This window comes from Myotis daubentonii, chromosome 8 (assembly GCF_963259705.1).
Source record: "Myotis daubentonii chromosome 8, mMyoDau2.1, whole genome shotgun sequence".
Lineage (NCBI taxonomy): Eukaryota > Metazoa > Chordata > Mammalia > Chiroptera > Vespertilionidae > Myotis > Myotis daubentonii.
The window spans coordinates 57,159,006-57,181,979 of record NC_081847.1 but is presented as its reverse complement, the minus strand read 5'-3'; the positions used below and the strand labels follow the sequence as shown (position 1 = coordinate 57,181,979).

General features: G+C 44.5%; 1 protein-coding gene and 1 long non-coding RNA gene across 9 annotated transcripts in view; one reads left to right on the top strand and one right to left on the bottom strand.

Moving 5' to 3' along the window:
• The window catches only part of LOC132239742 (uncharacterized), a 60,566-nt gene extending 42,479 nt beyond the window's left edge, over positions 1-18,087 (bottom strand). For 2 of the 8 annotated variants that reach the window (XR_009454140.1, XR_009454142.1), the window contains exons 1-2: positions 17,496-17,552; positions 11,866-11,959 (exon numbers count right to left, since the gene is read on the bottom strand). This is a non-coding gene — a long non-coding RNA (uncharacterized LOC132239742). Of the gene's footprint in view, positions 1-5,786; positions 5,904-11,865; positions 11,960-17,495; positions 17,603-17,870 lie in introns of those variants that run through there. The other 6 variants (XR_009454138.1, XR_009454141.1, XR_009454137.1 and 3 more) reach the window with 6 other exon arrangements.
• Positions 17,588-22,974, top strand: part of THOC1 (THO complex subunit 1) — a 33,069-nt gene continuing 27,682 nt past the window's right edge. Inside the window, exons 1-4 of the mRNA XM_059706504.1 lie at positions 17,588-17,707; positions 20,116-20,189; positions 20,282-20,342; positions 21,538-21,604. Of these exons, the coding sequence (XP_059562487.1) occupies positions 17,654-17,707; positions 20,116-20,189; positions 20,282-20,342; positions 21,538-21,604 (256 nt within the window). The 5' untranslated portion in view covers positions 17,588-17,653. The remainder of the gene's footprint in view (positions 17,708-20,115; positions 20,190-20,281; positions 20,343-21,537; positions 21,605-22,974) is intronic.

Genomic DNA, 22,974 nt, shown 5'->3' with positions numbered 1-22,974 from the left:
TTTCCACTTTAATGATAACCTTTAAAAAAATGCTAAAGCTTAGACGGTATGCAAACTTATGTATGGGAAAAAAAAACCATTACTTAATTATCTATAACTAAACTTAATTTCTAACTTGGAGTCTACGATTACAACAGGAGGACAACCTCAGATTCCTAGCTCCCTCGCCCCCACATCTCCAGGGTTTTGTCACAATTCCATGGCCTTTCACTGAGCCCAAAATACCAAACATGGGGGGTTCTGTGGGAGAAAGTCCTAACAAATAGCCATGGAGATGTGCCCCCTTCACCCTCCCACACCTGCCCCTCTTCCTCCCCCAATTTCATGCCACTGCCTCCCACTGGCCAAATCCAAGCAGAAGCCAAAAGGCATGAGACTGGATGATGCAATTCATATGACCATCCTCTGAGGGCACAGATCTGGATTGAGAAGAATGAAGAGTATAAATGGAAGATAAGCAGCACATTGAGGAAAAGAAAGCCGGAAACGGCTTTCATCTGGAGGCTTAGGGAACAGAAATCAAGAAAGCTTGCAAACAATCTCTGCTTTTCTGACCAACCAGATCTCTCCCATAAGGTCACAGGCCTAGAGCCCAAGAACCTGCTTGAATGGCCTGGGTAGGAGGAAAGGGTAAGGCTGGGGAGGCCAACACAGGGAGAAATCAATGAACAATATCTGGAAATACTACCTCAGCAATATAAGCACATTTTGAATCATCTGGAAGACCACCTTACAAGCTATTATTGCCACAAAATTTCAGGGCCTGCATTTACATTTAAAAATGTATTAACCCCAGGCATTTATTTGTTCATTAACTCCTACATTCAATAAAGATTTATTGAGCACCTACCATGTGCCAGGCAATGTTCTAGATACCAAGAACACAACAGTGAAAAAGGCAGACAAAGGGCCCACCTTCAAGCAGTAGACATTCCAGTAATACAGTTCCTTTTTACTATTATGGGCTAATGAACAGAGGTGGGATTTCATAATAAAATAATCATTTGGGCCAAGCGAAGTCTAAATTGTATCACAATGTGCTGTACAAATCTAGGATTTTCACAGTTCTAAGAGAAAACAATAATGTGGAAATGAAATCATCACATAGCAGTTAGAAATACCAAAGTAAAAAGAATCATTACTGTACTTATACTGTCTCCATTTTATTTCAACAAAGTCATACTAACTGTCCATTATTAATGTTATTTGAGGACTTAGTTTGTGTATTTGCTTTTAGTTCTACAGTTATATCAATATCATAAGGCATGCTTATGTCATACATCTAGTTTTATGCTTGTTCACTTAAGAAACATTAAAATAATTTTAGTCAACACAAGGGGTCTATGTCGGACTTGATGCTATTCAAATCTCACCTTCCCCACCTACTAGCAGGTTATTTGATCTGTATCGTTCTTGATCTCTGCCTCTATGAAATAATGAAAATACTAACACATCTTAGGGACTGTACCAGGAACTAAATGAGATAATGTGAAAGATTGTCTGGCACTTAGCATATGCATAGAAAATACTAAGTCCCTTCCCTTTCTCATAACATTTGGAGAATGGGTGATAAAAAGAAAATATTTAAAATGGGAAACTAATAAAGCCATATCTTTAAAGAACTCCTTCCTCTCAAGAAAATGAAGCCATAATTCAGCCTGGAAATTTCCAGAGTCTCAACAACTAAAAAAATTGTTCAAAATGCAAATAAAAAAGAGGAAGAAACCATCTATACCAGTAATGGCGAACCTATGACACGCGTGTCAGAGGTGACACGTGAACTCATTTTTTTGGTTGATTTTTCTTTGTTAAATGGCATTTAAATACATAAAATAAATATCAAAAATATAAGTCTTTGTTTTACTATGATTACAAATATCAACAAATTTCAATATGTGACATGGCACCAGAGTTAAGTTAGGGTTTTTCAAAATGCTGACACACCAAGCTCAAAAGGTTTGCCATCACTGATCTATACTAATAAAAGGGTAATATGCTAATTTGATGGGAGACCTTCCAGATGTCCTCCCGGACAAAGCCACGATGGCGGGGCGGAGGCAGTTAGGAGCAATCAGGCCAGGAGGGGAGGGCAGTTGGGGGTGATCAGGCCAGTGGTGGGGGGAGTGCAGTTGGGAGCGAGCAGGCTGGCAAGAGGGGGCAGTTAGGGGCGAGCAGGCTGGCAGGCAGAGTGGTCAGGGGGAATCAGGCAGGCAGGTGAGCCTTTATGAGCTGGCAGTCAGACATCCCCCGAGGGGTTCCAGATTGGAGAGGGGTAGGCCGGGCTGAGGGACACTGCCCCCCAACCCAGGCATGAATTTCGTACACCGGGCCACTAGTAGCTAAATAAGAAGGCAATGCTTTCCCTGGCTGGGTGGCTCAGTTGCTTGAAGCACTGTCCTGTACACCAAAAGATTGCAGATTCAATTCCTGCTCAGGGCACATACCTGAGTTGTAGGTTCAATGCCCAGTCAGGGAGCAGGCGGGAGGCAACCAATTGATATTTCTCTCTCACACAGAAGTTTCTCCTCTCCTCCCCTCTCCCCTCTCCCCTCTCCCCTCTCCCCTCTCCCCTCTCCCTCTCCCCTCTCCCCTCTCCCTCTCCCCTCTCCCTCTCCCCTCTCCCCCTCCCCTCTCCCCCTCCCCTCTCCCTCTCCCCCTCCCCTCTCCCTCTCCCCTCTCCTCCCCTCCCCTCTCCTCCCCTCCCCTCCCCTCCTCTCTCTCTCTCTCTCTGTCTTCTCCCTCCCTCTACTTTCCTCTCATTTCCTCTCATGATTCCTAAAATCATTAAAAACATGTCCTTGGGTGAGGATTTTTTTAAAAAAAAAATGCTCATTCTACAAATCTAAGTGGAGAGTCTAGCTCCCAGTTTGAGAAATGAAATGCTGAAGTTATAATCTCTCAAAATTTCTGTTCCCACATAGCATGCTCAAACAGCAATAAGCTACTTTAAGAAAAGAATTTTATGAAAGGAGTGTTACTTCTCTATTATTTGCCCATCCTGAATACCCAAATCCTCCCTATAGTGATTTGGGAAGGGGCTGTTGCTCCTTACTTACAAGGCCTTTACATTGGTCTTTACATTTGCAAAGACTCAAAGTTCATTTCCAGTCTCGCCTTTAAGTACAGCTGCCTATTTGATTTGTCAACCCAGGTAATGATTGTCTGCTCTCTTGACCCTACAACTCCTTGTAACTTGGGAGGTCTGTCTTGAAATGTTAGTTACTGCTTCAGTCAGTTCTCTCCCTGTGTCCCCCTCTCTCCTTTTCTTTCTCTCTTTCTCTTTTTCTCTTTCTCTTTCTCTCTCTCTCTCTCTCTCTCTCTCTCCCTCCCTCCCTCCCTCCCTCCCTCTCCCCCCCCCCCAAGTGACTTATCCTGGGGTCAAAGGAGATGGACTTATTTTGTTCCTTTTGGAAGGAACAATCACTGCCTTGTTGGGTTTCAAGCTAAAAATGGATTTCTGCCCTGCACAGAGCAAGTTCTTCCAGTATAGCATCAGCATTACCTCCCCAATCTTCTGCTACACTACCACACACACATTCTAAGAAAAACTACTCAGGACTGTGACCCTATAACTCTGCACAAGGGCAAAAACACAACTGAACAGGTTGGGGAAGGCCAACCTGGATTTGACCAGTTAGAGCAAGTGAGAAAGAGATTTCAGAAGAAGCAAAAATGTATGACATAAAAGGAAGCAAGAGTAGTTCAGTGTGACTGCAGAGTGTTTGGCTGTGAGGAGAGGCAAGATGAGAGAAATGTAATATATAGCTATGATTTTGGAGTCAAATACATTCAAGTTCAATCACAGTTGTATAAAGGATTTTTGTTGTTGATCCTTATCTGAGGATATTTTTCCCATTGATTTTTTTCTTGAAAGAGTAGAAGAGACGGGGAGGGGAGGGGTGTGGAGGGGAGAGAGAGAGAGAGAGACAGAGAGAAATATCAATGTGAAAGAGACACATTGATTGGTTGCCTCCCTCACACACTGAGGCCAGGGATAGAACCTGCAACCCAGGTACATGCCCTTGACCAGGAATCAAAACCACAACCTGCCAAAACCAGTTTGGCTCAGTGGATAGAGCGTCGGCCTGTGGACTGAAGGGTCCCAGGTTCGATTCCGGTCAAGGGCATGTACCTTGGTTGCGGGCATATCCCCAGTGGGAGATGTGCAGGAGGCAACTGATCGATGTTTCTCTCTCATCGATGTTTCTAACTCTCTATCTCTCTCCCTTCCTCTCTGTAAAAAATCAATAAAATATTTAAAAAAAACAAAAAACAAAAAACCACAACCCTTCGGTGGGAAAGCCCACACTTTAACCACTTAGCCACACTGGCCAGGGCTCTGAGTCTTGGTTTCCTCCTTTGCATACAATATTTCAAAAAGTAAGGAACAATCATAATATCATGTATATAAAGAGTGAAAAGTAATAATGACATATAATGTAAGCTTAGCATATAGTAGCTAGTCTAAATATAAATATATTAATATACAAGGCTGGCAGGGCCACATTATGAATATTTTAGAACATGAAGCTAATTCAATTAGGTCTTAAAAGCTACTTGTTGCCACTGAAGGATTTTTAGCTGGGAATGAATTGATCAGATTTCTGTTCTCATTAAGGCAGACAGTCAAGTATAAGACAGTGTGCAAAGCACTGTGGGGAAGGTGTCTGAATAAAAATGCTATCCTACTCTCCAATTCACTGCCATCAGCACTGACAATTTAGTGCAGGTCTGGTGCTGACTTCCAAACAGGAAACTCCTCACTACTTTCCATTTACAAAGTGGGTGGAAGGAACCTGGAGTTGGGTAAAGAAACACTGTAGTGGAAAGTCTACCTGGAACCAAGTGGCAGAGCCTTCTTCTCGCCCTGAGAGCAAAGTGCTCCATTTTCTTCTAAGAGTATTAAAAACTATACATGCTAAATGAGGGTCACAAAACCTCATGAAATAATCATAACTTAGTAATTCCCCCTGATGTAAGTATGCATCACCGATTTTTCAAACTGTTATAAAGAGCCAAGGAACTCCTCAAAAGAAAAACACCAAAGTCAAGATGAGCACTCCTGCCTCCTATGGCATGCAGCTATTGAGTTGTTCAGAATTAATGAAAATAAAGTATTCTAACACAACACTGTACTAGTACATGCCATTTTCTGTAATAACTTACTTAAAATTTCCATTGGCTAAGGCAGCTGAAGATCAGTACCAGAATCCGAATCAGATAGGAATACATTCAAACACAAAAAAGCTCTCATTTTGTCTGTTTTTCCACTGTGCTACTTTACAGGAAATATTTCCATGCAAATGCTGACCTCTTGTGGTAAGAACCAATTATTTCGAAAAGCTATCATTTCAATGGAATGTAAGGTAATTTGTGTTATGGCTGGAAAGAAACGAAATGATCATATTTTAATGGGGGGGGGGGGGGCGACTCATTCACAAAATGCTTTTTCCTTGGCAATCCCAAGAACTTTCTCTTTCCTCCACAAGATTTCATATTCCTTTTGGAAATTACAAATCATATTCACTTCAACCAGTGAAAGAGATTTATTCCCACTGAAAAAAAGTACAGCTATTTTTTAAATTTTCACTGCCTTACACTTTCATCAGTTTAATATTAAGACTATATTCATTATCTGACCTGTCATTTCAGTATTATCAACAGTACTGAAATAAACATTCGTGAACATGTCTCTACATACATGTGTTAAGAAATCCTCTAGTGTTTATACCCTAAAATAGAATTGTTGGATTGAAAAGTATTATATTATACATCGTCAACATTACCAGAATGCCACCTTCTTTTCCCAAATGGTTGTGCCAGATGACATTTCCATCAGCTCAGTATACAAGCTTCATCTCCTCACCAACATTCATTCATCAGGCTTTTGAATTCATGCCCATCTTATAGATGAGAAAACAATATCTCAGTATTGTTTAATGCATTATCCTGATTGAGATTAGGCATCTTTTTGTGTTTACTCTTCTGCATGAGTTTCCTGTTAAATGTCTTTTGCCAGTTATTTTGGTGCCACTTTTAACTGATTTATAGAAGTGTTTAATATATTCTAGATACTAATCACTGGTTATATGAGTTGTAAATATTTTCTATCACTCCAAATCTCATCTTTCCAATTTTATTATGTATTTTGGTCAGCTAAAGTTAATTTTAATGTAGCCAAAATTATCAATCCTTTCCTTTGTTTTTCAAATTTTGTTTCAGAAATCCTGCCCTATTGTAAAGTAATTAAGAAATAATCTAAATAATTTAGTTTTTCATTTCATACTATGTCTTTAATCCTGGAAATTTTTGACATGAAAGATCTATTTTTTTTTTCTTTTTGCCATACCGAGGACAACCAATTGCCCCAGGATGATTTATTATACACTCTCCCATTTCCTACTGACTGTGAGTCACAATGTCTTATGTGATAAAATAAAATATAAAGTTTCTACATAGTGGGAAGCTTTGGGGGCTCCCTATTCTCCTTCATTAGTCTATCTTCCCCCTATAGGATCTTAATTGCTATTGTTATAAGTTTATATCTGGCAGGGAAAATTTAAATCTTTTTTCCAGTGTTGAGGTATAATTGACAAAAATTATATATATTTAAGGTGTATGATGTGCTGTTTTGAAATACATATACATTGTGAAATCATCACAATCAAACTAATAACATATCACCTCATACAGTTACTTTGTTATGAGAACACCTAAGGGCCTTCTTTATTAACATATTTCAAGTACATGATACAGTATCATCTATATAATCCTATATAATAAAGAGTTAAGATGCAAATGGTCGTCACACCCTCATGCCATCACGACTCAGACACTCAACACTGAGGAGAGAGTAATAGGGACTAGCCATGAACAAATGAGCTCGCGAGAGAGGAATGAGGACCAGCCAGGCTGCAGCCTGGGAGAGGGACAAGCCGCCCGCCCCGCGGTCCCAGGTGCCAGCAGCTGTGCCTACGCCTCTGGCCTGAGGGACAAGCTGCACACCCCGTGATCCCGGGTGCCAGCAGCTGCACCTGCAGCCCGGGAGAGGGACAAGCTGCCCACCCTGCAGTCCCGGGCACCAGTGGCTGCAGCCTGGGTGAAGCTGCCCGCCCACGGTCCCCTGTGGCTGCAGCCGGCCCAGGGCCTGGGTGCCTGCAGCTGGCCAGAGGGAGGGAAGCCCGGGTCCCGGGTGCCTGCGACAGTCCGGAGAAGGGAATCCTGGGTCCCAGGTGCGAGGTGAGGCAGAGGTGGTTAGGGGAGATCAGGCCAGCAGGGGAGCAGTTAGGGGCGATCAGGCTGGTGGGGGAGCAGTTAGGGGCGATCAGGCAGGCAGGCAGGCAAGCGATTAGGAGCCAGGGGTCCCGGACTGAGAGAGGCAGTCGAACATCCCCCAGGGGGTCCTGGATTGGAAAAGGTGCAGGCCAGGCTGAGGGACTACCCCCCCCCCCCCGCATGAATTTTGTGCACCGGGCCTCTAGTCTATATAATAAAAGCCTAAGTGACCGTTATGGCAGAACAACCAGTCACTATGATGTGTACGAACCACCAGGGGGCAGATGCTTAATGCAGAAGCTGCCCCCTGGTGGTCAGTGGGCTCCCACAGGGGGAGCGCTGCTCAGCCAGAAGCCGGGTTCACAGTTGCTGCTCCGCGGCAGCGCTAAGGAGCAGTGAGCAGGCAGGCGGTAAGGAGTGAGGGGTCCCAGACTGCACGAGGGATGTCCGCTGAGGTGTCCTGAACTGGGAAAAGGCACAGGCCGGGCGAAGGGACACCCCCCCACCACCCCCAGTGCATGAATTTCGTGTACCGGGCCTCTAACTATAGTCATCATGCTGCATAAGCTCTGATCCTCAGAACACTCATAACTAAGTTTCTACCCTTTGACTAGTATCTCCCCATATCCCCTAACCCCCAGCAACCACCATTCTACTCTACTCTTATGAGTTCAGTTTTTTAGATTCCATACATACATGAAATAATGCCGTATTTGTCTTTTTGTGCCTGGCTTATTTCACTTTGTATAGTCCTCTAGTTTCATCCATGTTGTCAAAATGGTAGAATTTCCTTTTTCAAGGCTGAATAATATTCCAGTATGTGTGTACATATATACAGGATGTACCAAAAAATATGTATGCACACTTTGAATAATTATTAATTTCAATGGGTTAAATCTGAAAAGAAACATCAATTGAGCTATATTCAAGTGTGTATACATTTTGGGGGGACACCCTGTACATGTATTATATATATTTATAGTGTGTGTACATATCTCACATTTACTTTATTCATCCATCCATCAATAGGCACTTAGGTTGTTTCCATATCTTGGCTATTGTGAACAGTGCTGCAATAAACATGAAGTTTATTGAAAAGTTCATCTCTTTGAGATACTGATTTCATGTTCTTTGGATATTTCCTATCTAATAATAGACAAACAGGGTAATTAACCATACCTCCGACACGCTTCCCATTGGCTAATCAGGGCGATATGCAGATTAACTGCCAACCAAGATGGCGGCTGGCAGCCAGGCAGCTGAAGCGAACAGGAGGCTTGCTTGCTCCAGTGATGGAGGAAGCCAAGGTTCCCCGCCTGCTGCTGCCGGCCTCTGAGCTGCACTCTAAGCAACTATGTTGCAATTATAGAAGCTAAACAATCCCCAGAAACCTGCTTTCAGCCAGCCAGGCCTCAGAGCTGGAGTTGCAACAGTGTTTCAATTATAGAAGCTAAACAAAGCCCAGATACCTGCTTTTAGCAGTCGAGGTCTCAGAGCTGGAGCCGAGCCTCAGAGCTAAAGCCAGCTCTCAGCTCCAGTGACAGCCATAGAAGGTAAATAAACCCCAGAATAAATTAAAAAGAAGAAAAAAAAGGAGAGGTTGGGAGCTTCAGTCACCCGCCAGCCTGAAAACAGCCCTCAGCCCCTCACCCAGACTGGCCAGGCACCCCAGTGGGGACTCCCACCCTGAGGGAGGTGTGACCAGCTGCAAACAGCCGTCATCCCCTCATCCAGGCTGGCCAGGCACCTAAGCGGGACCCCCACCCTGATCCGGGACACCCTTCAGGGCAAACCAGCCGGCCCCCACCCGTGCCCCTGGCCTCTATCCTATATAGTAACAGGGTAATATGCAAACTGACCCTAACAGCAGAAGGACTGGGAATGACTGGTCACTATGACACACACTGACCACCAGGGGGCAGATGCTCAATGCAGGAGCTGCCCTCTGGTGGTCAGGGCGCTCTCACATGGGACGGGCTCTGCTCAGCCACAAGCCAGGCTGATGGCTGCCAGTACAGCAGTGGTGGTGGGAGCCTCTCCTGCCTCCTCAGCAGCACTAAGGATGTCCCACTGCAGTTTAAGACTGCTCCCCGCTGGCAACCGGTCCATCCTTGCTGTTTCAAGGGACCTGGCATATATGGCATACGGTTCTTAATATGTTTGCTCACCTTCTTGGCGCTGTGTTTTAACCAAGGTCACCTCTCCGAGAAAGGTTGAATCCCCAGGTAGGGATTTTCCCCTGAAGTTAGGGAGGGAATAAAACCCCTCAACTAAGTGCCAGGCGGGTAATTAATCCCTTTAACTACGAACAATCATGCTTAAACTACATAATCTTTTCTCCCCAGAATGGAGATAAGAAACGCCCTAACCTTTGTAATAGAGATTGATAGGATTGAATCAACTGGTATAAATACAGTTGTAACAAGACAGAAACACTCAGAACTTAGAACAGAATCAAGAAGACAGAACCTACACGGAGCCTAGAGACAGAAGAACTTCGCTGGAGAGAGCATGCCGGAGGATCCTGGAGAGGGACTGGCCTCGGAGCCTAGAGACAGAGCCTAGCGGGAGAACATGGCAAGGGATCCTGGACTGAACCTGACTGCAGAGGTTGGCAAGAGAGCCTGACTAGAACCTGGCTACTGAACCTGGCTAGAGGAACCTGGCTATGATGATCACCCGAATGCTGCCTCCGTGTCATGCCTTCTTCGCCGACTCCGTCCACACCTTTGGGGACCCCTGGGCCCGCTGGGGTTGGACCCCGGCACCCGAGGGCTGCCGGGCTGCCAGAGGGATGTCTGATTGCCATCTTAGGCCCAATCCCCCCGGGGAGCGGGCCTAAGCCAGCAGGTGATCATCTCCTGAGGGGTCCCAGACTGTGAGAGGGCACAGGCCGGTCTGAGGGGCACCACCCCCTCCCCCGAGTGCACAAATTTTTGTGCGCCGGACCTCTAGTATAATAATAAAAGTGTAATATGCTAATTAGACCAGACAGCCAAATGACCTTCCAACATCATTCCGGATGAAGCTGCCATGGCGGGGGCCAAGGCAGAGGCAGTTAGGGGTGATCAGGCAGGCGGGCAAGCAGTTAGGGGCGATCAGGCAGGCAGGCAAGCAGTAAGGGCCGATCAGGCAGGCAGGCAAGTGGTTAGGAGCCAGCGGCCCTGGATTGCGAGAGGGATGTTCGACTGCCAGGGGTCCCAGATTGCAAGAGGGTGCAGGCCAGGTTTAGGGATGCCCCACACCCCCACCCCCTGCCACCACCACCACCGTGCATGAATTTCATGCACCGGGCCTCTAGTATACATATATACTCAGAGGTGGGGTTGTGGGTCATAATGGTAGCTCTATTTTTAATTTTTTTGAGGACCTTCCATATTGTTTTCCATAGTTGTTGCACCATTTTACACTTCCCCTAACAGTATACAATGGATCCCTTTTCTCCACATCCTCACAAACGTTTTCTATCTTTTCTTTTTGATAATAACCATTCTAATAGGTGTGAGCTGATAGCCCATGGTGGTTTTGATTTGCATTTACCTGATGACCAGTGATGTTGAATACCTTTTCATGTACCTGTTCATTGTTGTTTTATATAACTACTGTTTCCTTTGCTATGCAGAACTTTTTTAGGTTGATGGAGTCACACTTGTCTGTTTTTGCTTTCATTGCCTGTTTTCTAACTCTTGTCCTAGGAACTACATGTTTTTCTTATCTTTTCCAGTGATCTTGGAGGTGTACATATTATTTTAGTTTTACAAATGGCTGTATCATTTATGTTTTTAAAATCTATATAATTGAATCGATTATCTTTAATTAACTAAGACCCAATTAAACTATTTATTTTAGCCCCCATTATCTAAGATTAATCCACATTTTTCTCTTTATGTCAGAAACCTCTTGGCCCTGCTTCCCATCCTTTGGACCCACTTTTACACTAGTTGCTGCTATGACAGCCATATCCACCCAGCTGAAACTGAAAGTTAAGTTAGCCTCAGATAAATGTGGACTGGATGTCAGTGGATGCTTTTCCCCTTTCTTTGGGCAGTCAATTTTGAGACACATTATATACAGCTTCTCAAGATTACGGCAAACTGAGTTCCAATCAACCCATAGTAGTGACCAATACCATAATGTACTTTTGCAATGGCTTTTCCTCCTCTGTTTCTTTCTCTCTAGTTCCACTGCCTCTTTGGGTCACTTTTCAAATAAATTACCTAGACACAAGTCTTTGACTCTATTTTGGGAGGTTACCCAGACTAAAGCGCTTCTCTTCCATCCCTCTCTAAAACTTCCCAAGCTCTGCTGACATTTTGAGTTCTTAGAGTCATCATTAATACAGAAAATAGCCCTAGCCGGTTTGGCTCAGTGGATAGAGCGTTGGCCTCCAGACTGAAGGGTCCCGGGTTTGATTCCGATCAAGGGCACATGCCTGGAGTTGTGGGCTCAATCCTCAATAGGTGGTTTACAGGAGGCAGCCAATCAATGATTCTCTCTCATCACTGATGTTTCTATCTCTCTATCCCTCTCCCTTCCTCTCTGAAATCAATAAAAATATATATATTTTTAAATACAGAAAATAAATCTTACCAGATCTCTTCAGGTCATATAATGATAGGCTCATATTAATGTCTACGGCCACTGAAATACCCCTCACCTAAGAGGAGGCATGACTGCTACTTTCCTGTGCATCCAAAAAAAAAAGTTCCACCACTGCTCAGTGATAAAATCCAAGTACACACTTCACCTGGATCATAGGAGGAAGTAGAGGTGTGCAAAGCCACTGGACCATAACCTCTAGCACAATGGATCATTTGAAAGTCAACCCACCCCATATAGAACTATAGGAGTGGCCCAGGCTCCTCTTTCTGGCACTGAGAAATGAAAAGGACACTAAATAGTAACTCACAAAATTGTGGATGAAACCCATCTCAATTCCTGCTTAATTGGGACTCTCTAATGGCAAATGACTCCAACACCAAATAGCATTAAGTTACCAAAGGAATTTCATGGTTCATATAACTTAGAGGATAACAGAGCCATCATCTGACAGGAAAAAGCCCAGAGCTCAAAATAATCTGCAATTAATCTCTCTTCCCACCACTTTTCCATCTCTTTCTCTCCCCCCACCCCACATCTCTCCTCCCCACTGAACACCTTTCTCTTCCTCTCTTTTCTTTGCCTATGTAGCCCATCTTTCAGCTGTTTCTGTGAGTTGGTCTCATTTTCTCTTTCTGTGGGTTGGCTTTTTTCCAAGTAATAGATGGCAACATTAGCTCAATTTTCACCACAGCCCCTGAGGCAACATAAATTGTAGAGAAACCACCAATGGATATTATCCAACTGGATGTTCAGCATCCTAATACCCTTTCCAGTAGGGAGGAATTCCCAAAATAGAGCTCTGCAGCTCACTACGGAAGCTGAAAGAGGAAGGATGGGCATAACTTTCCCTGTTCTCTGGAAGCCAGGGCACAAGCATAAGACCGGAGTGTAGCCACACAGATACTCCCAGCCAAGACCTTGAATCTAGAGGAAATAGTGCAAAGGTGTGAAAGCTGGCGATAACGCAGAATGGCTGCAGCAGCATGGTGGGGTGGTGAGCGTTCAGTGATATGGTGACAAGTGTTTAGGAGTCCCAGAATCCAGGAGCAGAACCGAGCATTAGAGGCGGTGTTAATGGGGACATCTTAAGACTGAAACTATGTCTTACTTCCATTGAACCCAAACACTATTTCCAGAGCTCTCCACCTGGTTGTCTGAACTTCCTGATAACCTCCCAATAACTTACTTCTCAAAATACTAACCGAAGTAGGTTTCTATTGTTTATAAAAGTGAACTCTGGTGAGTCCAGCAGCCACATTTTCCAGCTGCAGAAAAACATTTTAGAGACTTAGTGCTGGCTAGGTCTGGTCATAATCCAATTGCTTTGTCTATTACAAAAATGAGGTGACAGGGGGTGGGAATGGCAAGTAAGGAGTGGGAAATATGTGAGCGGAATGAACAGCCTTAACTAACCTTCATTTATAAACACAAACACATAATGAAATATCACCAGTCACATGAAGGAAATCAGATGCTCCAGAGTGAAAGCAAGTTGACCAATGAAAGCAAATGACTCTCCTCTGAAACACTTTATGCAAAATGTAGAAAACTTTTAAAAACAAACTTTGTGTCCCACCAGATTCCAGAAGACTGCAATGTGCAGTAGAAGAGACTGCAACTCCAGAGAGGTACATGCTCCTGAAGAATCTGGCTCTTTCCTTTTTTCCACTGCTCTCCATCTTGCTCTCCTCCCTAACACAAGTCATTGCACATGCTGTTCCTTCTACCTGGAATGTTCTTTCTTGCCTTCCCCTCCCAAGCCCCACCCTCACAAATGTACAATTAATTCCCTTTCTAGTCTTTAAGTTTTAACTTAAATAACACTTCCTCGGGTTTTTTCTGGCAGAGAGAAACTCATGGATTGCAGAGAACAGACTGGGTGAGAGGGGGATTAAGGGACTGGGTGAAAAAGGTGGAGGGATTAAGAAGTGAAAATTGGCAGGTTTGATTTTTTTTTAACATCACAGGGATGTAAAACACAGCATAGGGAATATAGTCAATAGTGTTGTAGTCACTGTGTATGGTGCCAGGTGAGTACTATGCTTGTTGGGAGGATCACTTCATAAATTATATAAATGCGTACACCTGGAACTAATATGGTGCTGAATGTCAACTGTAATTGAAAAAATAAATAAATACTGCCTAAAGCATTCTCTACCGTAGTTTCTCATTCCTTTGATTTTGAATGACCTTAGGGCTAAGTTAATTAAGCATTGTTCACCTCAGATTCTTCTGTAACCTGGGAATAAAAAGTACCTACCACATAAGGTTGCTGGGAGGATTAAATGAGTTCATATTTGTAAAGCACATAGAATTCAAGTACACATTCAATAGATGTTAGCTATTACTTCCACCATGGCATTTATCATACAGTAAAATTTGTTTGTTTTTAATTACTTTAAAAAAAAATCTGCTCTCCCACAGAATAAAAGGTAGATGAGCATAATAGCACTACTGTTTTATTCACAGTGCCAGATTATATATACAATAAAGGCCCGGTGCACAAAATTCGTGCACTGGGGTAGGGGCATCCCTCAGCCCGACCTGCACCCTCTCCGATCTGGGAGCCCTCAGGGGATGTCCTACTGACAGCTAGGGCCCATTCCCCATGGTTCTCTGCTCTCTGCGGGGCCTGCCTGCTCCACACCATAGCAACGGCCAAGCAGGCCCTGCTGGGTGCTGCCTGTGGGCCACACTTGCCTGCTCGCAGGTCGCCGCGGCAATGGCCAAGCAGGCCCTGCTGGGTGCTGCCTGCGGGTGCACTTGCCTGCTGGGCTCACGTGGCCGGGGTGACACCACCAGCATTCTGCCCTGGCCACTATGGGCACCGCCATCTTTGTCGCAGTGATGGAGTGACAGTTAATTTGCATATCATTCTTTTATTAGTTAGGATTAAACCAAGAAAATACTTTCTGAAAATGAATAACAATACCCTAGGACAGTGTGGTGGCCATGAACAAGCTCCCCTCAGATCTTCTGCTGTGGGCAGGACAACTAACAACAGCCCAGCTACTGTCCTCTGGATCCATCACATTTGCACAGAGGCCAGGCTTTCTAAGGCTGCTTCTAGTCAATGACTGCGCACGGCAGAGTAGCAGAGCCATTCTGGCAAACTGCAAAGGACTCCCCACTGCAAAGTCAAACCTTCCCTGGAGTTACGTTTCACGCAAGCTTCCTGCCCAACCCTCTTTCCTTTCAGGGGGGTCAGCTGCACTGTGGTCTGCAAGTTCTCCCTGCCTGCCCCAGCTCCCTCCAAAATAAACCTCTTGCACATCTAATCATGTGTTGATGTCTGCTTCTTAGTATACCCAACTAACACAATCAGGATCTCCAGAAACAAATCTTGAGGTGAGAATTTGTGAGCAAATGACTGAAGGTGGTCTCAAAAGAAACCAGTAAGGGGAAGAGAAAACATTAATACCGTGTGGTTCTAACTTGACTGTTCAGCCCTCTTTCCATCTGGAACCCAATGTTAAACAGCTATCTTTCACTATGCTTTCTCCCTTCCACACCTCTGCTCATTCCATTCTCTCCCTTGGAAATATCTTTCCCATTCACCCCTTCCCACTAACTATGTCTGTTGGAATTCTTCTGGGTCCAGCTCATATGCTATGTTCTCCATGAAGACTCCTTGACCACCTCATAGGGTAACGATTTCTCTCTCCTTTGACCTCTTACAGCAGCTATTATCTAAGTTACTTGTGAAAGAAATTGTATACATACTATAATTGTTTCTTTTATGTCATCCAAACTAAGAGCTCCTCAAAACAGGAATTAAACCCTAACCGGTTTGGCTCAGTGGATATAGCGTCAGCCTATGGACTCAAGGGTCCCAGGTTTGATTCCGGTCAAGGGCATGTACCTTGGTTGCGGGAACATCCCCAGTAGGGAGTGAGCAGGAGGCAGCTGACCGATGTTTCTAACTCTCTATCCCTCTCCCTTCCTCTCTGTAAAAAATCAATAAAATATATTTTAAAAACAAACTAACAGGAATTAAGCTTTATTATTTTGTTCATATATCTATTCTTCTTTCCACAAATACTGTCCATGGTGTACAATGTACCCAACAAATGTGTGCTGAGTAATAGAATTCTAAGTGACTGGGCTTTGATGGGTAAGTCAATGAACTCCAGCTTTTCTTATGCTTAGATTTTTGTAAAAACAAAACAAAAAACCAAAAAACACAACTGTTTTTCTCTCTCAGGTCGTAGTTGTGCGTTAGACAGTTAATGATCATCTGTAATATAATTTGTGGTGAGCCGGCACAGCCACAGCACACTCAGCCCCAGGGCGCCTTAAGTGCCATGCCAGCTCAGCCTGGTTCAGTGACCCTGACAGGGGGCGGTGAAGGATTGAGAAAAGACAGACAAGAGAATGAAAGCTGGGTCTCGGTGGGACGCTGCTTCTCTGATGAGGAGGCAGTGCCGACACCCACAAGGGCGTGATCAAGATGTTTACAACAGTCTCGTGGGTTTTGATCCTACTCAACTACATGCACCTGACTCTATCACTCAGGCACGTGGGGTCACGTGTTCAGACCACAGGTTCAAGCTAACAGCTACAGCTGTTGGCTACCATTGTGCTGGGAAGGCTTTGGCTGGGACTTGCACGTGGCAATGAAAGGACTGTGCCCTCTCTTCAGGCCGAGGCTTGAACCTGTCCAAAACACTGTCGCTGCGCCCCACGATAATTCCCTTACAACAGCTACCTATTAAATCAGTTAATACCAGTTTATTTTGCCAATTTTGAGATTTGTTATACAATTAAACCTGAATGATTCTGTTGATTCTAAAAAAGACTGCAATGCTCCAGGTAGCCGTCACTTTTCACAATTCCCCCTTACAGGCAACACTCTGCAAAGTTACCTTTTTGTTGGCTTCCTGTGTTCCCGTTAGAGGCCAATGAAGCTTAGGTAAATACACCTAACTTTCTTCTTTTAGGGGAATAAGAACTGGCAGAAATTTCTTCGCATTTGGGTCAATACAAAATTTCTCTCCCCGCAGCATAATTCCAACTCAGAAAGTTACTGCTACTTGGCTTCTCCTGGGCCAAGCCTCTCCAGGGAGAGGAGACAAGGGAGGGAATTGAGGGGACGGGGTTTTGCAAGGGGTGCCTCTACCCTGCAGGCAGCGCCACCCATTCCCCTGTAGCACAGAATCCTGCCTGAATCCTTACACTGCTATGCAAGCCACACTTGCATGCATTATTTTATTACCGCTTCTCAAGAGCCCCGTGACACAGACGACATTTCTATGATCACGGAAGAGTGAGCTGCCGATGAGCTACAGCTGCCCATGACCTAACTCCACGGCTGATGGGTAAGTCCGGACTGAGACGCCTCCGTCCGCGGCAATGACTGCGGCCGGCAGCCCGCGGCCGCGGCCCCTACTCCCCCGGAGCTTTCCCGGATAACCCGCCGGCCTCGCGTTCTCCGGCAGCGGGACCTCCCTGCGCGGCCCACGGAGCCGTAACCAGCCCGGCCTCCCCAAACCCGAAAAGCCGCCCCGGTGCGCGCCGCGGCCTATTCCCCGCCCGGCCGCGCACACGCCGTCACCCCAAGGGCTACCCCCGAACCCGGACTTGGCCTTGAGCGGCTGCCTCCATCTTCCAACGCGCACCTGAACTCGGTCACCACGGACGCTCCCGGTCGCCAGCCGCCCCGCCCCTCGGCTCGCGGGCCGCTCTAGCCGCACACGGAGGCGGCCGTCTCGCTGCTCCCGCCCCGACGTCATCGGCCTGCGCCGCAGCGCGGTGGCGGGCACGCGCAGCCGAGAAGATGTCTCCGACGCCGCCGCTCTTCAGTTTACCCGAAGCGCGGACGCGGTTTACGGTGAGCGGGCGGCAGGAGGGTGGGAGCTGGGCCCGGCGCTACTCTTTGCCCTCCTCTCCCTGCGATTATTGGGATTTTGCCCTGGAGTGAAGGGGGGTACGCCGCAGCCGTAGGCTTTCGACCCCGTCGGGGGCTGGGGCGGGGGGGGGGAGGCGCGCCTTACCTGCCTCTTGCGCCCCTTTGCTGCCCGCTTCGGCCACCCCGCCGGCCGGACCCAGGACCCCGCGTTCCGGGCGCCCAGCGGGAAGGGCTCCTCTGCGGGCGGAGCCCCGCACGGTCCAGCTGCTCCGCGACGTCCGCTGAGCCGGACCTGGGTCTCCGGAACTGGGAGGGATGCTGCTGGGAGGGGAGGGCCGCCTCGGCTTTAACCCAAAGGCTGGCTCCCGCCCCGCCCCCTCGCTGCCAGGTGGTCCGGGCCGCGAGCTCCGCGCACCTTGAACCCTCCGCACCTCGCTCCTCGGAGAGGGATGGAGAGAGTCTCAGGGGGAAAGGAAGCGTGGCCAGAGGTCATCTTATTCTCACGTTGGGGAAGAGTAATTTTCGCATTTGAGAAACAGCTTACGTGAGCTTATGTACCTCTTAACACTGTTAATTAGGCTAACTTTTATGATCCCTCGTAGATGAGGTAGAAACTGAGACAAACCTCCCTCATCCCCGACCCCCAAAAGTGAAGTGATTGACTAAAGTGGTGGTTTTTTCCTGGCTTCAAACCCAGTACTGCTCTTTTTATGTTGTTCATACATCCCCAGCATGAAAAATCCTGTTTGACTGAATTTGTCTTTAGCGTTTGCGCCTGTGTTTCAAGGCATGATTTAACGGCTTAGGTATTTAACAGTGCCTGTGTACTTACAGCGATGCCAGAATGAACATTCTATGAAAGGACTTTTTTTTTTTTTTTTTGTAGTAAGAATTTTTCTTGTGTGCAGGTTATTATTACTTCTTTACCATACGGTATGGGGTTTGTTTCTTTTTGCCAGAGTAGATCTTGTTTATGTCATAGGGATATTTTCTTTCTGTGCATTTTGCTCTAATCTCTGGTGCTTTGAAATTCTGCTAAGAGTAATTGCTAGGACTATCCAAGATCATCACAGTAGCCCTGGAAAGGACCACTTAATTGGAGATCGTCTCTAGGATAGTGCTGCTTCAGCCTCGGTGTGCGGTGGGGTCACCTACACCAGCGGTTCTCAACCTTGGCTGCACATTAGAATCACCTGGGAATCTTTTTAAAATCCTGATTTCTGGGCCTCATCCTCCGGAAATTCTGTTTCTTTTTACTAATGTTGTGGCCTCACCCCGTAACAAAGGAACAGAATTTCCGGAGGATGAGGCCCAGAAATCGGGATTTTAAAAAGATTCCCAGGTGATTCTAATGTGCAGCCAAGGTTGAGAACCACTGATAGAACAACCCTCGTATTTAACTGGTGAGGAAAATGAAGCATTAAGGGATTTGACCAAGATGACAGCCTGATCATGGCAGAGTCAGGAACGGGCATTTCCAGTATAAATCTAATTCCTGTGAGGTTAATACGATGACTTTTTAAGTGTATGTGAATTTTCACAGAAGGAATGACTTGGCAATATTTTTGTCTTTAAATTATGACTACTTTAAGACAATCAGCAGGTATGTATTCAGTGTTTACTGTAGTGAGGGACTGCTGAGTAAGCTACCTAGAGATGACAGGACTTGAGATGGGTCCTGAAGAATGGATAGAATTTGCTTGGACAGGTGGGAAAAACAACATGAATGCATGAATACACTAGAGTGCGCTTGATAGAAAATTATGGGGGGAAATGGCTAGACCTTAGTGGAGACTGTGTTAGGAGGAGTAGGAAGTAAGACTGGATAGATTAAATGGGATTATCATAGGACCTTGAGAGGAGATATAAAACTTCAAAACCAAAATCTGTAAATAAGGAGCCATTGGAAACTTTAAAAATAAACAGAATAGCCCTAACAGGTTTGGCTCAGTGGATAGAGCCTGCAGACTGAAGCGTCCCAGGTTTGATTCCGGTCAAGGGCATGTACCTTGGTTGGGGCACATCCCCAGTAGGGGGTGTGCAGGAGGCAGCTGATGGATGTTTCTCTCTATCCCTCTCCCTCCCTGTAAAAAATCAATAAAATATATTTTAAAATAAATAGAATATTCTCATGAATGTAGTATTTAAAGAGATGATAGGAAGAAAAAACTGGAATGAGAAAATCAATCTAGAAAGATCTTGCCAGCTTTAAAGTAATGAGAGTCTATCAGAAGTGGCATTTGAATAAGAATTACTAATAGAATGACTGATAGGTAATTTTTCCCAGTTACAAACATTTTTTAGTTAGACATATTACTAATGAATGACATGTTTTTCAGAAAATAATAAGTAAAAATCTTTTCAATTATTTGCTATTTTTATTTTTCTAGAAGTCTACCAGAGAAGCTCTGAACAACAAAAATATCAAGCCATTGTTGAATACCTTCAGCCAGTTACCCGGAAGGTAAGGCATTGATATCCCTAAAACACCTTGCCTAAATCTTTATACTTATCCTGAGCTGTTTTAAAAATGCAGGTATCTTTTGTTTTTAATAGTGAAAATGAAAAAAAATGTACCCTTGACCAAGCTTTCAGAGGTGTTCTAGAAGAAGAAATTGTAAGTATAATTTTATTAAGATTTTGCTGGCAAATTAATTAATTAGGTCATTTAAAATTTGCTTTTATTCTTAGAATGAATATTTAAATATGATTACTTTTTCTAGAGTGAGCTTGCTACTTTGTGAAAGCTGCCTTGATAATAGCCTAGGAGTAATGTAATAAGGCTTTTGGCAGCACAGGTGCAGTATAAGGGTTCGGTTTAATAGATGAAGAGAGCCTTCTCCAGGTGAACAGTATGGGAGAAGTTGACACTAGGTCTTCCTGAGCAAGAACTGGGATTTGAAGTTAGGTCTCTCATTTTGCTGTATGGACAGTGTGACACATTTTGTAGTTGCACAAGAAGTCCAGTCCAAGGATGTTCAGCATGGGAACTGGGGTTCCATGCTCTCATTTTCTTATGTCATCCTTCTCATCAACATAAAAGAATAACTAGCGCTTGTCTAACTTCAGTTGATAAATTTACTCTAAATATGGAAAATCTGAATTTATTTAACATTAGTGAATAATAAAAGAAAAAGTTTCAAAAGTTTATTCTTGGTTAAGTGAAGGTTAGGTCCCAAGAAGGTAGATCTTTTTCTTGTGGCAATAATAGTGTCCCTTTCTGCATCAGAATTCACTCTTTCCTCTTCTTCAGACCTACTCATTTACCTTTTGTGAGGCACCAGGCACCTTACTTTGCTTTTCTGGGCCTCAGTTTCTTTGTATGAAAGCAAATGACATTCTTTCAACGTTGTTGTGTAAAATGACAGTTAATGAACGCACAATAAATGCTGGATTTTATGGTGTTATCAAACCTAGGTACTACTTCTATTAAAACCTTCCCTCAGACATATTGATGTACCAGTACAATTCATTCCTCTGGCTCTGCCTTTGCCTTTGATTGAGTTATGGCATCAGCACTTCTGTGCTTGATTAGCTTACAGGCTTAATCATGCTAATGAAACCATTTTTGTAAGACCATTGGATTTTAAGTGACTTGCCTGTTTATTATTTACTTAATATACTTCTAGATTAGTAATTCTATTACTACCCATTTTTTGTATTTTCATCTTAAAAATAATTTTATCTTCTATGAGAAATAGCTTTATCCCATATTTGTGATAATCAGTTTAATGACAGGGTATGTTTTTATTGTTAGCAAATTAGTCTGAACTCTGGCTCCTAAATTAAATTGTTTTCTCCTCTGTTGGTAGATAAATCACTCATCGTGTGAAAATGTTTTAGCTATTATTTCTCTTGCTATTGGGGGAGTAACTGAAGGTAAGTATGTGTTTTATTTTTAAGAAATCTGGGACACGATATGCTTTATTTAAAACTTATTCTCAGCCCTGGCCAGGTTGTTCAGTTGGTTGGAGCATCATCCCATATGCCAAAAGGTTTCAGGTTTGATTCCCGGTCAGAGCACATACCTAGGTTGCAGGTTTGATCCCCAGTAGGTCAGGGGCATATGGAAGGCAACCGATCGATGTTTCTCTCACATTGGTATCTGTCTCTGTCTGTTTCTCCCTCCCTCCCTCTCTCCCTTCCTTTCTTCCGCTCTCTCTAAAATCAGTAAAAATATCCTGTAGTGAGGGTTAGAAACAAACATATTCATCCCATACCTCTCCATCTATCTGATACTGTTCATTTTTCAAGTTCTTACCACCTTTACCAAGAAGTTAGACCAATGAAAGTAGCTCACCTTTATTTTTCAGTATGTAGCACACATTTTAGTACTTTCTTTGTTCTCCAGTTATTTCATTCACTTGTTAAATACTCTATTTTTCCATGTAAGATGCTATTTTTTTCTAAAATTGTTAGACTGAAAATCGAGGGGCGTCATACATGGAAGTCAGCCGAGGAGGGTATGTAGCTGCCCATACCTTGTCAAACAGGCTTCCTCCAATCATGAGCCTTATTGTTACTGACATCACCTGATGCCGTAATTGGAGTTGGAGGTGAAGACAGATGCCACAGTGACCGTGTTCTGAGCCCATAAAGATGTCAAAAAATAAAAAGATAAATACCTGTAAGCAGTTGTCTTGCTCTGAAAAATTCAAACTAAATGTAATCAACTGTGCAAAAGAGCATGGCAATAGAGCTGCAGAGAGACAGTTTGGACTGCCTACCACTGAGTGCATGATCAGTCAGTAGAGAAAACAGGAAAAACAACTCCTTAGGAAGCCAAAAAAGAAGAAGGCCCTAAGACAGGGGTGGGCAAACTTTTTGACTCGAGGGCCACAATGGGTTCTTAAACTGGACCGGAGGGCCGGAACAAAAGCATGGATGGAGTGTTTGTGTGAACTAATATAAATTCAAAGTAAACATCTACACTAATAAAAGAGAAACATGGTAATTGGCGTACAACCGCTACCCTTTTCATTGGCTAATCAGCGAGATATGCAAATTAACTGTCAGCCAAGATGGCGGCCGGCAGCCAGGCAGCTTGAAACTAACATGAGGCTTGCTTGCCTCAGTGCGGAGGAAACCAACGTTCCCCGCCTGCGGCTGCAGGCCTCTGAGCGGGCAGTTTATGAAACATTGTAACAAATACCGCCAGACTTCAGCCAGCAGATTCACAACATTGTAAGCAAAGGCCAGAAACCTACTTTCAGCCGCAGAGGCCTAAGAGCTGGAGCCAAGCCTCAAGG